The following is a 17,532-nucleotide window of genomic DNA, read 5'->3' as shown; positions in this document are numbered from 1 at the left end:
TTCTCTATTAGGTTTAGGTCTGGAGACTGGCTAGGCCATGCCAGAACCTTGATATGCTTCTTACAGAGCCACGCCTTGATTATCCTAGCTGTGTGCTTTGGGTCATTGTCATGTTGGAAGACCCAACCTCGACCCATCTTCAATGCTCTAACTGAGGGAAGGAGGTTGTTCCCCAAAATCTCGCAATACATGGCCCCGGTCATCCTCTCCTTAATACAGTGCAGTCGCCCTGTGCCATGTGCAGAAAAACACCCCCAAAGCATGATGCTACCACCCCCATGCTTCACAGTAGGGATGGTGTTCTTGGGATGGTACTCATCATTCTTCTTCCTCCAAACACGTTTAGTGAAATTATGACCCAAAAGTTCTATTTTGGTCTCATCTGACCACATGACTTTCTCCCATGACTCCTCTGGATCATCCAAATGGTCATTGGCAAACTTAAGACGTGCCTGGACATGTGCTGGTTTAAGCAGGGGAACCTTCCGTGCCATGCATGATTTCAAACCATGACGTCTTAGTGTATTACCAACAGTAACCTTGGAAACGGTGGTCCCAGCTCTTTTCAGGTCATTGACCAGCTCCTCCCGTGTAGTTCTGGGCTGATTTCTCACCTTCCTTAGGATCATTGAGACCCCACGAGGTGAGTTCTTGCATGGAGCCCCAGTCCGAGGGAGATTGACAGTCATGTTTAGCTTCTTCCATTTTCTAATAATTGCTCCAACAGTGGACCTTTTTTCACCAAGCTGCTTGGCAATTTCCCTGTAGCCCTTTCCAGCCTTGTGGAGGTGTACAATTTTGTCTCTAGTGTCTTTGGACAGCTCTTTGGTCTTGGCCATGTTAGTAGTTGGATTCTTACTGATTGTATGGGGTGGACAGGTGTCTTTATGCAGCTAACGACCTCAAACAGGTGCATCTAATTAAGGATAATAAATGTAGTGGAGGTGGACATTTTAAAGGCAGACTAACAGGTCTTTGAGGGTCAGAATTCTAGCTGATAGACAGGTGTTGAAATACTTATTTGCAGCTGTATCATACAAATAAATAGTTTAAAAATCATATATTGTGATTTCTGGATTTTTTTTTTTTTAGATTATGTCTCTCACAGTGGACATGCACCTACGATGACAATTTCAGACCCCTCCATGATTTCTAAGTGGGAGAACTTGCAAAATAGCAGGGTGTTCAAATACTTATTTTCCTCACTGTATATATATATATATATATATATATATATATATATATATATATATATATATATATATATATATATATATATGAGTTTAAGTACCTGGGGCAACAGTGCAAAGTAATGGAGAGTGTGTTAGAGAAGTGAAGAAAAGTGTGCAGGCAGGGTGGAGTGGGTGGAGAAGAGTGGCAGGAGTGATTTGTGATAGAAGAGTATCTGCAAGAGTGAAAGGGAAAGTTTATAGGACTGTGGTAAAACCTGCGATGTTTTATGGTTTAGAGACAGTGGTGTTGACTAAAAGACAGGAGCGTGGAGTTCGAGGTGGCAGAGTTGAGGATGCTGAGATTTTCATTGGGAGTGACAAGGATGGACAGGATTAAAATGAGTTTATTAGAGGGACCGCACATGTGCTGTAGGTCGTTTTGGAGACAAGTTGAGGGAGACGCGATTGAGATGGTTTGGTCATGTTCAGAGAAGGAACATCGGGTATATTGGTAGAAGAGTGCTGAGGATGGAGCTGCCAGGCAGATGGAGAGATTTTAGGATGTGGGTCATTTGAAAGAGGCAGATGTAGAGGACTATTTAGAATTAAATTAATTTGTAGAAATGCTAATTTTCTGCACACCAGTTTCGATGTGTTCATGCATAGTTGATTCAGTTAGCCTTTTTTTTTTATTGCTTTTTGGCCACAATTCTTCCAGGAAACCACTTCTGGCCTGGGAGAGACCTTAATGATGCAGTATAGCTAGCTTTTGTCTTGTTGCTATGTGCTATGTTGTCTTGCCATGACTTCTTTCTTTCACAAACTCACCTTAGTAGCAGAGTTTTGTTGTTTCTCACCCAGGTTTATGCCTCCTTCAAGAGAAGTGTAAAAAGTAAGAATTAAAAACCAACGGTGGTCACCCCAAATACTCTTTTTAATTTGGATTTATTTTCTGTTCATTTACTTTTCATTTTATTTATTATTAAAAATAAATTAAGACTTATTTTAAAGCATAAACACATGAATACCTTTATGAATATAAATCCAGAGAGTTTAGCTGAAGATGCAAACCAGATCGGACTGCTTGAAAGCAAGCAGTTAAGCCTGACTAGAACGATGAGAAGGGAAGATTATGGAGAAGGAAAGGAAGGACCTATAATCCAAATCATACCACAACAAATATATAGGCAGTGTTATGGCATATTCATGTATGGCTGCCAGTCTAACTGGGTCACTGGTGTTTTTTGATGATGTAACTGATACAGTATTAGCAGAATGAATTCTGATGTGTTTAGATTCAGTCAAATGCTGCAAAACAGATTTAATAGAGCTTCACATGGACAATTATCTAAAATACATACAGCAAAAGCAAATCAAGGGCTTCTTAAGGCAAAGAAATGAAATGTTCTTACTTTAAATGGTGGAGTCAGTCACCTGAAGACAAAACTGTTGGCAAAAATAACTGATAAGCATGCAGCAATTGAAGCCAGCTGTAGTAAAGTGATGTTTTATATATACACAATAAATTATTTATTTAGCTATTTTATTTTTTCTGATTACATTGCCCCCATTTTCTCTGTTCTATTTAGAAAACCATTGAAAGGTTTTGTTGTGTAACTGTATTTTGTTGCATAAATTTGGACATCAAATCTTGTTTTCTGTATCTGGGAAGCTAAGTGATTTCCAAACTTTTAACTAATTGTTTTTAGGCCTCATTTCTGTAGTCCCAAAGTCTAAATTGCTTTCTGTAAATGTAGCATGACATTTGATGTTTTAAAGCCAGTGATCTGTGTTATTTAAGATGAATGTTTTCTGCAGTTTCTACTGCAGGGCCTCCACACGTCCCCAGCCCTGTTTTATTCATTAAATGACATATAACCCAGTTTTATACCACATTATTTAAACACAAATAAATAAACTTCTCTTTCGTCTGCATGTTAGCAATTTTGCCTGCAAAAATTGCTGCATCTCTTGTACCATTGCATACATTTCTTTATCAAGTCTTTATATCAAGTCTTTATTAGAAACTTTAGTTTATATTCAAAATGTTTTGTGCCAACATGAAATTCTTTTGATGATTGATCTGAATTTAAATAATTTTGAAATTTTTTTTTTTTTACTATTTCCCATGGTGTATTTTTAAACCCATTATTAAAGAAAATGTCACTTTGCCTAGAGGAGACCAGATAAGGAGAGCATTATTTAAAAGTTACCAAAGAGATGCACATCTTAGAACCTGATCGCATCACAAGTGGGGAGAATCTGTTACTTAAAATGTATAATGAAATTTGAAGTTTGTGAAAGATTTTTTTATAAAATGTGGAGAAGCTCTGGCCCACAGTGAACCATGGTGGTGGTAACATAATGGCATGGGCATAGTCTCCATTGGCAGCAGCTGAAAAACTGTTCATTGCAAGATGGAGGCAGGCATAAATGTCCAACATACAACAATTGAAGTTTTACTTGAGTGCTTTAAAAAGAAACATGTATATGTGTCAAAATGCTTGTCAACTCAGCTCAGAGCTTGATTGGTTTGATTGAGTATCTTTGACAAAATTGCTCTTGATTCCATTCCAGTGGTTTTCTTCCAATCAGACTTGAACAATTTTGCCAAGCAAAAATATCATCATACAGATGCAAAGTTTATAGAAGCACATGCAAGATGACTTGCAGCTGCAGTTAATCTTGAGAATCTATCAAGTATTGACAAGTAGGGTGAATAATTATGCAATTAACAGATTGCTGCTTTTTTTGATTAGTTAGCCATAATTAAATTCAATCCAAGTTACTGTGAGACTGTGTTATGAGGTTTCCTACATTTTTCTCACAATTATAATTAGTTAATTATAATCATACCAAAGCACAAACCTATCATTTAAAAAAAACACTATCTCTACACAGTAACCCAAAAATCAAAGTGTTGTCAAACAGCCTAGCTTCCAGGTTGGGTAATGGTGCAATCATTGGTATGTAATGCAATTTTACCTGGTTAGCTGACAGCACATTGAAGAGTACCTGTGCCAAACCTGTTACTGGCACTCACATATTGTATTTGATTGCTTTACAAAAGGTTGAAATGTATGTTTCTGAATTATGTGGCACTGCTTAGTATTGAATAAAGAACTACAATCTTTGGTACATGATGCTTTTAGGAATCTTTAAGATGCCTAGAGACCAATTGTGTGATTTGACTGGTGCCATCAGTTTCCTGCACACACACGAACCAAAATGTGCTTCATAAAGTTCAGTCACTAACTGTATTCTGGTTAGGAGCAGAGGTTATTTGTAATACAATTTTATAAGAAAGAAATAATTAGTTTGTAAAATAGGTTAGTAAAATTAATTTGTAAAAATTAGTGTTCAAAAGATGTTAATAAACTATTACTAGTTAATAAATGTTTGGTTTGCTGATTGTTATTTATGTAGGATTAAAGCAATCTTTATGCTGATCATTGATAAATGATAAATCAGTTTCTGCATTGAAATGCAGTGAAATGCATTTCACACTCTGAGTGTGTCAGAAAACTCTCTTTTCTGGCACTCATTATAGTCGTATTGCTAAAACTGTTATAAGTAGTTTTCTCTATTCCTTTCAGAAATGTACTGTTTCCTTAGATGATCTCCCCATGCAGAACCCGTTAACCACTCTTATTATAGCTGATAATTAGTGAGCTGTAGAGCTTGCACAGTGAAGACAACTGCATGACTACAATGATGAGTATCTAAACTTGTGTCAAGAAGGATGCTGTGCTGTGGATGTCTTCAAGAACACATTAAAGTAGGACTTCATTAAAGCAGTGTCTACATCATTTTGGCAGATCTCCCCTTCGCATTCTCATTAGTTCAGGCATCAAGCTGTGAGGACAATGTGCCTCCTCCATATAATGTATCATTAAGTTTCCTGTTTAAAATTGACCTTAAGCCCTATTCCAATGAGCCAAATCAGATCAACTGTGCCCTTACAGGATCATTTACATTCATTATAAACATTTACCCAAGTTTCAGAAAGCTGCTTAACTAAAACTTAAGACTTTGTTAGTTTTATATTATAAGGAATAGTAGTCTATTATAAATATCTGCACCTACACCAAACAAATTAATGCCATTGGATTATAGAATTCTATCTATATTGTATTCTAAATAATATTCTATATAAAATTGGGAAAAATAAAATAATGTTATAAATATGATATTTACACACTGCAAAATGGATGCAATAGTTTAAAATAACATACTGTTAAAAATATAAAAAATATATTTTTTTAGGTTTAAATGTTTTAAACAAAATTGACAGAAAACTGACAGTTATACCATTGAACCATGTTTATACACATATAAAGTGTTTACATTTTGTCTATTGTCTATTATGAGTGGAGTCATTATATGTTGTATCCATGCCATGCTCTTATGTATTTCATGCTTGTCTAATTTTTGTTTGTGGTACATAGTCCTAGTCCTAGAAAACAATTATAAAGAAAATAATTAATTCATAAGTGCTCATAACCTGCATCTGTAGCAAACTGCACAAGCTCAAATATATTAGTGTGGATGTAATAACGTTAAAAATAATGTTTTTTATTTAATAATGGCTGACAGAGGAGAATAAATTTATTTGGTCATAAAAACGCTTACAAGAACATTTACAAGATGAACTTTTCAAGAAAAGCTGGACAATTTGAGGAAAGGTCAGCCAAAAAAGTTCAAAACATTGTTAAACAGGAACAGTTTATATGTTCGCATTTTCTTTTCTGTAGAATTTAAACAAAAACACAATTTGCCTTGATTTCAAATAACATGGAAAACTGTAATGCATGGAAAAAATACTCTGATTTACTCTGAAAAATGCTCTTAATTATTGATGCTGCTGATGAATTCTGTTCATTGGGTTTCCTGCTTTAGTAATGCATTCATTCTCACTACATGAGAGACCTGTCTGTGATGCATATACTTCTGGTATACTTAGTGTTTGACATTACAAAGTAAATGTAATTCATTACTATACTTAAGTAGCTTTATTGCGTATCTTTTCCTTACTGAAGTATTTCCATTTGGGGAGACTTTTACTTTAATGTCACTATGTTTCATAATCAAATATATTATTTCTTTTTATTCAACTAAATTTTGCAAAATCAGTTGTTCCTAGTTTTTATAAGTGGATAAAAACTTTTATTTATGAGTGGATAAAAATCAATCATGGTATTGCGAGTGCTCTTTTTTTTTACTTGTTTTGATTGTGACTTGATGGTATCTACTTAGCAATTAGTTTTAGATTTTTTTAAAAAGTAGTTGAAAAGAAGGTTTTTGGCTCATGATTATTTTAAAAGGTATCAATCGGTGTTCAATTAGTCAATTATGACTAATTAATGTCCTTCTATGATCCTTAATAGATTGTTGTGCTAAGCGCAATGTTTCATTCTATTCTATTACTTTTTTTCAACACAACAAATCCTGGTTAACAAACAGCTTGTGTCTCATCTAATTCAGTGTGTGATGCAACAACAACGATTACAGCATCCTTTCTTTTTTATTTTTTAATTTTTTCAAATTAAATTACAACATAAATGACAAATAAAAACTCAGAACGGCCTATATAGAAACCTGATTCCAAAAAAGTTGGGACACTGTACAAATTGTGAATAAAAACAGAATGCAATGATGTGGAAGTTTCAAATTTCAATATTTTATTCAGAATACAACATAGATGATATATTTTAGTACCCGGATCCTTCTTCTACGCAGCCATGATGTTGTAATTGATGCAGTATGTGGTCTGGCATTGTCATGTTGGAAAATGCAAGGTCTTCCCTGAAAGAGACGAAGTCTGGATGGGAGTTGTTCTAAAACTAGGATATATCTTTCAGCATTGATGGTGCCTATCCAGATGTGTAAGCTGCCTATGCCACACACACTCATGCAACCCCATACCATCAGAGATGCAGGCTTCTGAACTGAGCGTTGATAACAACTTGGGTTGTCCTTATCTTCTTTAGTCTGGATGACATGGCGTACCAGTTTTCCAAAGAACTTCACATTTTGATTCATCTGACCACAGAACAGTTTTCCACTTGCCAGTCCATTTTAAATGAGCCTTGGCCCAGAGAAAACGCCTGCGCTTCTGGATCATGTTTAGATATGGCTTCTTTTTTTTTACCTATAGAGTTTTAGCCAGCAACGGCGAATGGCACGGTGGATTGTGTTCACCGACAATGTTTTCTGGAAGTATTCCTGAGCCCATGTTGTGATTTCCATTACAGTAGCATTCCTGTATTTGATGCAGTGCCGTCTAAGGGACCGAAGATAACTGGCATCCAGAATGGTTTTCCGGCCTTGACCCTTACGCACAAAGATTGTTCCAGATTCTCTGAATCTTTGGATGATATTATGCACTGTAGATGATGGTAACTTCAAACTCTTTGCAATTTTTCTCTGAGAAACTCCTTTATAAAATTGCTCCACTATTTTTCGCTGCAGCATTGGGGGATTCGTTGATCCTCTGCCCATCTTGACTTCTGAGAGACACTGTCACACTGAGAGGCTCTTTTTATACCCAATCATGTTGCCAATTTCAACATTTCAAAATGTCTCACTTTCAACATTTAATATGTTAACTATATTCTATTGTGAATAAAATATAAATTTATGAGATTTGTAAATTATTGCATTCCTTTTTTTTTACAATTTGTACAGTGTCCCAACTTTATTGGAATCGGGTTTGTACATCCAGATATACCGTGTAGTAACTTAAAATACCACAATACAAGTTCTTACTAACTTAACATTTATTGCAATGTCAGTTGGTATACATTGTAAATTCAAGTGAACAAATATACCAATTAACACCTTTTTCCTGTTATTTTTCTAGGTGTATGGCAGCGAAGAGGTTTTAGATCATTTGTTCATGTCTCTAATGTTACACATTAACATGTTAGGATATCCTCATAGTTTTCATCATCTGACTTCGTAACAGTGTGCAGTGTCTTTCCTTTCTGCATTTCAGTTCTACATACTGTAGCAAAATGATTATTTTTTACAGTTCTTGCCCTTTTTTCATATGCAGGAAATTTGCTGTTGTTTCTTTTGTGAAGTTTCCCGCAAAACTTGCAGTTTACAGTGCCCTTGCCATATTCTTGTCTCACTGTATGTTTTACTGCAATCACGTCCTCCAAAACTCACCTTTAAATAGTTTAGTTGTTCTCTCTCGAAAACTCTGATGCTCTGCAGATCCTGCTCTCTCAGAAGTCTTCCTCTCAAAACAGAGCTGTAAATACTGCAAACAATTCTATCATGAATCAAAGAGTCTTTAATCTGGCCGAAATTGCATGTGCTGGCAACCCTTCTCAAGTCTTTTACATATTTGTCAGTGTTTTCATGTGAACCCTGAATTCTGACAGAAAACAGTACCTTTCAACTGTCTTTCACTTTTGGACTACAATGATCAGCCTAGGCACTTATTAATCTGTTTACTTTCCGATCAGTTGATGAGGCAGGGATCAGGGTTTTGGACAGCTCTCTTCCTGTCTCTCAATAATAGCTGAAAACTTTCAGTTTTCATGTCTTTGCCAGCATCGGCTAAAATAAGATCTATGTACAGTGTGAACTCTTCTTTCCACGTTCCATGATTTTCCAGATTAGTTGAGTCTAGGCAAAGGGTTGTTGGTGGTCTCAGTCTTAGTGAATGTTCCATTCGCACTGCGCTTGAACGGTCCAAATTACTCAGCCAGTGTCTTGCATTATGTCTGCTAAAGCTCGATGCTTATGTTCATAAAAGCTCCGCTCCCACCATGTTTCATTCTATTCTATCATACTGTTCCAGTTGTTTACATTACTTTTAACGCAACAAATCCTGTCTCATGAATTAGAACAACTCATGTTCTTAATCAGTCCATAATGCAACAACAACTATCCCAAAAAGTAACATTAGAGTCTTTTTACATATACTGAGTTAAATAAGCTAAAGTCTTGTAACAAAATGATAATAGGACATTATAGCCATAATAAATCATAGTATTTTGGTTACCTAAGTACATTTAAATGCAAATGTAAAAAATTTACTCAAGTGAAAGTTTAAAGGGAGCATTTTTACCTTTCCTAGAGTAATATTTTACCTAGTGGATCTATATTTTAACTCAAGTACATGGTTTGTGTACTTCGTCCACCACTGGTTATACTGCGTTTCTGTTTATTATTGGTTGTTTCTATAGCTGAGGAATCATGATGGTAGATCACTCGGGTAGAACACTACTGAAGGCCTGGAATGCACTGGTTTATAGTAATTTGTTGTACATTATACTAGCGTATTTTAATTTGTTGTTCATTGTGCTGTGTTTTTTGTGTATTTAAATTTGTCTCTTATCACAGGTAACATGTCTTCAGGACTTCTTTAGTGATGAAGATATCTTTATTGCATGTGGACCTGAGAAGTTTCGCTACCGTGATGACTTCCTGTTGGATGAGAGTGGTGAGGAACATTTACATAATTTTTTATGGGTTTTTCTCTGATTGAGGATGTTCTTTTTGAATAAAAGTACACAAGAGCTTTTCTCATGACATTCTCATTGGCTTCATATTAAAAAGCTTCAAGCACACTTGCATAAAGAGCATGTGTGGGTTAAAGCTTCCATCTCCTCTATGTCAGATCTCTTTGTCCTCTTTTATCTTTTCCTCTTATTCTGCCCTCTCCTGCACCTACACCATCACTTTCAGAGACATAATGAAAGCCTGTTTCTAATTTGTTCCCAACCCTAAGTTGTGTAGGTCCATTAACCAGCCTTTATCCCAAGTGTGTTCTCCCTCATTATATTCCTCATCAACAGTTTTTACTGCCACTTTCCCCTCTCATCTATCCTATCCCCATGTCTTCTTATTTATTCTCCTTTACCCTCTTCTGCTTTCTCCCAGCCCCTGCTGGATGTTAGACACATGGCGCTTCTCCACCTTCCGCTTGAGGATGCCCCAAAGGTGCTTCATAGTGTTTAGGTCTGGAGACATACTTGTGTGATGGCCACCTAATCACTTTTACCTTCAGCAAGTCATATTAGCGATGTGTTTGTGGTGATTATGTTGGAAAACTGCCGTTCGGCCCAGTTTCTGAAAGGAGGGCATCATGTTCTGCTTCAGAATATCACAGTAAATGTTGGAATTAATGTTTCAATGAATGAACCACAGCTCCGCATTGCCACACATGCTGGACACCATCTGAGCCAAACAAGTTTATCTTAGTTTTATCAGACCAGAGGACATGGTTCCAGTAATTCATGCTCTTGGACAGGTTGTCTTTAGAAAACCATTTGCGGGTTTTTTTGTGAGCCAGCTTCAGAAGAGGCTTCCTTCTGGGACGGCGGCCATGAAATCTGACAGCACTGATGAGCAGACCTTCTGCTTCTACAACCTCTAAAGCAATGCTGAACAAGAACTCAATTTCTTTGATCGACCCTTGCGAGGCCTGTTCCGAGTGGAACCTGTTCTTGGACCACCTCTGTATGACCCTGGACATTGTACTGTAACTCAGTTTCAGGGTGTTACCTATTTTTTTTAGAGCCTAGGCCATTTTTGTGGAGAGCAACAATTCAAATTCTCAGATCCTCAGAGTTCTTTTCCATGAGGTGCAATGTTGAACATCCAGTGTTCAGTATGAGACCAATACAAGATACACAAATTTGTATGGTCCTGTGAAGCAGACAAAAACATGAACATGATGAATAGGACATGTGGCTTTGTATGGTTACACAATGTAAGCTTGTAACAGCTGTTATCACTTAGGATGTACTCACTTTTGTTGCCAATTGTTTAGACAATAATGGCTGTATGTTGAGTTATTTTCAGAGGACAGTAAATCAATACTGCTATACAAGCTGCACATTGACTACTCTAAAATATATCCAAGTTTAATTTCTATCATATTAGCTTCTGAAAAGATACAGTGAGAAACAGTATTTGAACACCCTGCTATTTTGCAAGTTCTCCTCCCTTAGAAATCATGGAGGGGTCTGAAATTGTCATCGTAGGTGCATGTCCACTGTGAGAGACATAATCTAAAAAAAAAAAAATCCAGAAATCACAATATATGATTTTTAAACTATTTATTTGTATGATACAGCTGCAAATAAGTATTTCAACACCTGTCTATCAGCTAGAATTCTGACCCTCAAAGACCTGTTAGTCAGCCTTTAAAATGTCCACCTCCACTACATTTATTATCCTAAATTAGATGCACCTGTTTGAGGTCGTTAGCTGCGTAAAGACACCTGTCCACCCCATACAATCAGTAAGAATCCAACTACTAACATGGCCAAGACCAAAGAGCTGTCCAAAGACACTAGAGACAAAATTGTACACCTCCACAAGGCTGGAAAGGGCTACGGGAAAATTGCCAAGCAGCTTGGTGAAAAAAGGTCCACTGCTGGAGCAATCATTAGAAAATGGAAGAAGCTAAACATGACTGTCAGTCTCCCTCGGACTGGGGCTCCATGAAAGATCTCACCTCGTGGGGTCTCAATGATCCTAAGGAACGTGAGAAATCAGCCCAGAACTACACGGGAGGAGCTGGTCAATGACCTGAAAAGAGCTGGGACCACCGTTTCCAAGGTTACTGTTGGTAATACACTAAGACGTCATGATTTGAAATCATGCATGGCACGGAAGGTTCCCCTGCTTAAACCAACACGTGTCCAGGCATGTCTTAAGTTTGCCAATGACCATTTGGATGATCCAGAGGAGTTATGGGAGAAAGTCATGTGGTCAGATGAGACCAAAATAAAACTTTTGGGTCATAATTCCACTAAACGTGTTTGGAGGAAGAAAAATTATGAGTACCATCCCAAGAACACCATCCTTACTGTGAAGCATGGGGGTGGTAGCATCATGCTTTGGGGGTGTTTTTCTGCACATGGGACAGGGCGACTGCACTGTATTAAGGAGAGGATGACCGGGGCCATGTATTGCGAGATTTTTGGGAACAACCTCCTTCCCTCAGTTAGAGCATTGAAGATGGGTCAAGGCTGGGTCTTCCAAGATGACAATGACTCGAAGGACACAGCCAGGATAACCAAGGAGTGGCTCTGTAAGAAGCATATCAAGGTTCTGGCATGGCCTAGCCAGTCTCCAGACCTAAACCCAATAGAGAATCTTTGGAGGGAGCTCAAACTCTGTGTTTCTCAGCGACAGGCCAGATACCTGACTGATCTAGAGAAGATCTGTGTGGAGGAGTGGGCCAAAATCCCTCCTGCAGTGTGTGCAAACCTGGTGAAAAACTACAGGAAACGTTTGACCTCTGTAATTGCAAACAAAGGCTACTGTACCAAATATTAACATTGACTTTCTCAGGTGTTCAAATACTTATTTGCAGCTGTATCATACAAATAAATAGTTTAAAAAAATCATACATAGTGTTTTCTGGATTTTTTTTTTTAGATTATGTCTCTCACAGTGGACATGCACCTACGATGACAATTTCAGACCCCTCTATGATTTCTAAGTGGGAGAACTTGCAAAATAGCAGGGTGTTCAAATACTTATTTTCCTAACTGATGATGTTCATGCACATAAGTGTAACAGTTTAAATGCAGGTTTTAAAATGAATAGCAACTTCATTGAAGAGTTAAATCAGAAGTCTGGAATGACTCAATGCTATCTTAATTGACTGTGACATTTTCTGTCTTACACAGTGTTGCAAACTTAATGCATGCTCATCTGAATTCATCACTTTTTGCTGAAAATGCCAAGTGGGAAAAACAAATCAATTGCAATAAACAAAGCTAAAATTGGTATAAAGTGGAATGATATTTGAAAAAAAAATATGAACCATAATGTAATAAAATTCTAATTGTATATATTGTACTGTATGTAGATTTGCTCTTTGGAATTTAAACACAAACCCAAAGATGCAGTTCACATCAACAACGTTAACAACAACATCAACAACATTAACAGCGCTAATAATATTAACAGCTCGGATACCCTGGATAGGGTTATGTGATCAAACTTTTTTTGGCCACTGTATTGCATAAACAGCAGAATAATGTGGCATTTATATAATTCCTCTAAATATATACAGTGAGGAAAATAAGTATTTGAACACCCTGCGATTTTGCAAGTTCTCCCACTTAGAAATCATGGAGGGGTCTGAAATTGTCATTGTAGGTGCATGTCCACTGTGAGAGACATAATCTAAAAAAAAAAATTCAGAAATCACAATGTATGATTTTTTAACTATTTATTTGTATGATACAGCTGCAAATAAGTATTTGAACACCTGAGAAAGTCAATGTTAATATTTGGTACAGTAGCCTTTGTTTGCAATTACAGTGGTCAAACGTTTCCTGTAGTTTTTCACCAGGTTTGCACACACTGCAGGAGGGATTTTGCCCACTCCTCCACACAGATCTTCTCTAGATCAGTCAGGTTTCTGGCCTGTCGCTTAGAAACACGGAGTTTGAGCTCCCTTTAAAGATTCTCTATTAAGTTTAGGTCTGGAGACTGGCTAGGCCATGCCAGAATCTTGATATGCTTCTTACAGAGCCACTCCTTGGTTATCCTGGCTGTGTGCTTCGGGTTATTGTCATGTTGGAAGACCCAGCCTCGACCCATTTTCAATGCTATATCTGAGGGAAAGAGGTTGTTCCCCAAAATCTCGCAATACATGGCCCGGTCATCCTCTCCTTAATACAGTGCAGTCGCCCTGTCCCATGTGCAGAAAAACACCCCCAAAGCATGATGCTACCACCCCCATGCTTCACAGTAGGGATGGTGTTCTTGGGATGGTACTCATCATTCTTCTTCCTCCAAACACGTTTAGTGGAATTATGACCCAAAAGTTCTATTTTGGTCTCATCTGACCACATGACTTTCTCCCATGACTCCTCTGGATCATCCAAATGATCATTGGCAAACTTAAGAGTTGCCTGGACATGTGCTGGTTTAAGCAGGGGAACCTTCCATGCCATGCATGACTTCAAACCATGACGTCTTAGTGTTTTACCAACAGTAACCTTGGAAACGGTGGTCCCAGCTCTTTTAAGGTCATTGACCAGCTCCTCCCGTGTCGTTCTGGGCTGATTTCTCACCTTCCGTAGGATCATTGAGACCCCACGAGGTGAGATCTTGCATTGAGGCCCAGTCCGAGGGAGATTGACAGTCACGTTTAGCTTCTTCCATTTTCTAATGATTGCTCCAACAGTGGACCTTTTTTCACCAAGCTGCTTGGGAATTTCCCTGTAGCCCTTTCCAGCCTTGTGGAGGTGTACAATTTTGTCTCTAGTGTCTTTGGACAGCTCTTTGGTCTTGGCCATGTTAGTAGTTGGATTCTTACTGATTGTATGGGGTGGACAGGTGTCTTTATGCAGCTAACGACCTCAAACAGGTGCATCTAATTTAGGATAATAAAGGTGGACAATTTAAAGGCAGACTAACAGGTCTTTGAGGGTCAGAATTCTAGCTGATAGACAGGTGTTCAAATACTTATTTGCAGCTGTATCATACAAATAAATAGTTTAAAAATCATATATTGTGATTTCTGGATTTTTTTTTTTAGATTATGTCTCTCACAGTGGACATGCACCTACGATGACAATTTCAGACCCCTCCATGATTTCTAAGTGGGAGAACTTGCAAAATAGCAGGGTGTTCAAATACTTATTTTCCTCACTGTATGATTTGAAGTTGAAAATATTGAAATACAAATATTAGAATTTTGGAAATATTAAATAGTAAAATATTGCCTAAAAATGAGAAAAATACACAATAACAAAATAACATGTATGCATATATGTTAATATTCACAAACACACACACACACACGGCTCAGCACATCGACACATTTTTATTAGTCTAAAGATGTAATAGTCTGTGTATTTGAAATAAGGAGCTGAAAATGATGGAAATGGAAAAGAGGCAAAAGCAGAGATTGATGGCACCCTTTATAATGAGTATGGAATATTCTAAAAACAAATATTTTTTAATTGATTCATTTATTCTTTTATCTTCAGTAGTTTATTTAAGTCAGGGTCATCATGAATCCAGATCCTATTCCAGGACCACTAAGCGTGAAGTGGGAATACACCGCAGCCGATTACAGGACACCATGCACATGCACATTTATACACTTATTCACACAAATAGGAGCAATTTATAGCCAACTACCAGCTCCCTTCTGTACTAGCATGCTGCCATGGTCATTGCAAATCATCTGGTGATGAAACCTTTCTCTCCTGATAGAAGTAGTTTTCTCCACAGATCATGATAAATCACTGAATATTGGTATTGGTGAGTAAAAAATATTTAAATAATATTCTATGTCTTGAACACTTATATGTTCACACGTGACTTCAGTGTAGTTATATAGCTATAAAATTTGAATGTATGTTAAGCAGCACTCTGAACCACTTTAATCAGTAGATCAACCGAGGGCATATAATGACATGAGTTTCAATCCTCCACTACAATTGTATAAGACTTATATGTGTGTAGGTGCTGTGTCTTGTTCACTGTCATTAACCTAATAATTGTGTCCTTTTATTTGTTTTTCTCAAATAACAGAATGCAGACTGATAAAATCATCATCTTGTGGAAAGAGTCTTGTAAGTAGAGTATCTCCCAGGAATGTGACACCCTCCAGATGCGGCAAGTCACCCTCAGGTAATATACACGCATATGCAATGCCAAACCCCAGTTCATTATATACAATGGATATAAAACTCAACACATCTTGTTAAAACGGCAGATTTTGTTTTGTAATAAATTTAATTATAATAAAATTAAAAAAATCATGTCCAGTCTCCCCACCCAAAAATTCTATATTATAACCTGTAAAAAATTATAACCTGAACTCTAAAATATTTTTGTATGCTTTCCTTCACATTTGCTCACTTTTATCTGACAAATCACATGCCTCTCCAAAATTGACTAAAAGACAAGTAGACAGTCAGGGAGGCTATCAAAGAGACATTTAGTTTGGAAAAAGATGACATAAATTCCATTGTTTTCAATTTACAAACACTTGCAAATATAATAAGGGTTTGTTTAGACAATATTATTCTATCTAAAATAAAAGCTCAGCTTTCAGGCTTAAATGATTCTTTCCAATTATGTTTTTTTTTGCTCAAAACTTGAAATGCAGTTATATTTTTGACTTTTTTGAATTTTCATACAAGTCTGGAAAACATGTTATGTTAAAGTAGTATTTATGTATATGTAAATAATTTTTGAGAGTAAAAAAGTGTACATATGGTCTTGCTCACTGCATGGGACAGGTGTTTTTGATCTTTTTTCTGTTGATCAGAGTAATGCTTACCCAACATGGATGTCTGTGAGCATAAGTATATGGACGGGGGCGTGTAAGTGTGGCTATGCACATCCTGCTGCTCACTAAATTTACATGAGCAGTATTATGTGTTCGCCTTTGGTCTCCCTTTTTGATAGCTGTTTTGCAAAAGAGGATAATTAGCTACTATTAGCAATTGAAAGGAAATCTACATTAACACAGTTCATTTACTCTCTGTGGAGTATCACATATTTTTCTTCTGTAGGTTTCTTCTGGGTTCTCAAGAACACATAGGTAACATGGGTAGGTGGTTGCTAAAGCTAAAGTAGGTATAAATGTGTGTGTATGGTGCTCCACAATGTACTGAGGGTTTATTTCTTACTAGTACACAGTGTTTCAATGTAAAGGCTCCGGATCTGCAACACTGACTACTATAAAGCAGTTACTGAAGATGAGTGAATAAACTCAGAGCAAGTTTAGATTAAAATCCCCCCAGCTATCTGAGAAAACTTGGAATTGATTTTCTGCTAAGATGGTGATTCATATCGTTACCCTCACATACACCTTACGCTCATTACTAATGCACAAATATTGCAGCAAATAAGAAGCTGTCGGCGTCTGGCAACTCAGGCAGCATGGCTGCAGATGTCTCTGGGCAGGATTGCAGGATTGCATCAGTTTATGACTTTGTTATTCACAAGAATTGTAGGGGAGGAAGAAGGTGATGTTGAAAAAAACTAGAGTGAAGAAAAGGATTGAAGACTGTGAACACATGATGATAAGGGACAGATGAGGGACAGTAAACAGAGGTAGACAGTGAGTCAGACAGACAAACACAGGGGAAAAGAGAGAGAGAGAGAGAGAGAGAGAGAGAGAGAGAGAGAGAGAGAGAGAGAGAGAGAGAGAAAGTAAAGGGGTGGGGCAGTGACTCAATCTTGCAGAGAACTTTTGCACTAAATAGAGTAATAATCTCTTTGTATAATATATATGTGTGTGTCTGTCTGTGTGCTTATGAGAACTTTAATAAAGTGGTGGGTCTGTTATGCAGTGGAGGGCATTTTGCTGGGGTTTGGGTCCATTGGCCCCTTTTAAATAAAAGGTCAC

General features: G+C 37.2%; 1 protein-coding gene across 1 annotated transcript in view; it reads left to right on the top strand.

The window, feature by feature from the left end:
• Positions 1-17,532, top strand: part of dclk1a (doublecortin-like kinase 1a) — a 57,974-nt gene that overhangs the window by 19,059 nt on the left and 21,383 nt on the right. Inside the window, exons 4-5 of the mRNA XM_083569084.1 lie at positions 9,531-9,630; positions 15,705-15,803. Coding sequence (XP_083425210.1) covers positions 9,531-9,630; positions 15,705-15,803 — 199 coding nt within the window. The remainder of the gene's footprint in view (positions 1-9,530; positions 9,631-15,704; positions 15,804-17,532) is intronic.

This window comes from Silurus aristotelis (genome assembly GCF_946808225.1).
Source record: "Silurus aristotelis genome assembly, chromosome: 18".
NCBI lineage: Eukaryota > Metazoa > Chordata > Actinopteri > Siluriformes > Siluridae > Silurus > Silurus aristotelis.
This window is presented reverse-complemented; position numbering and strand designations above follow the sequence as displayed.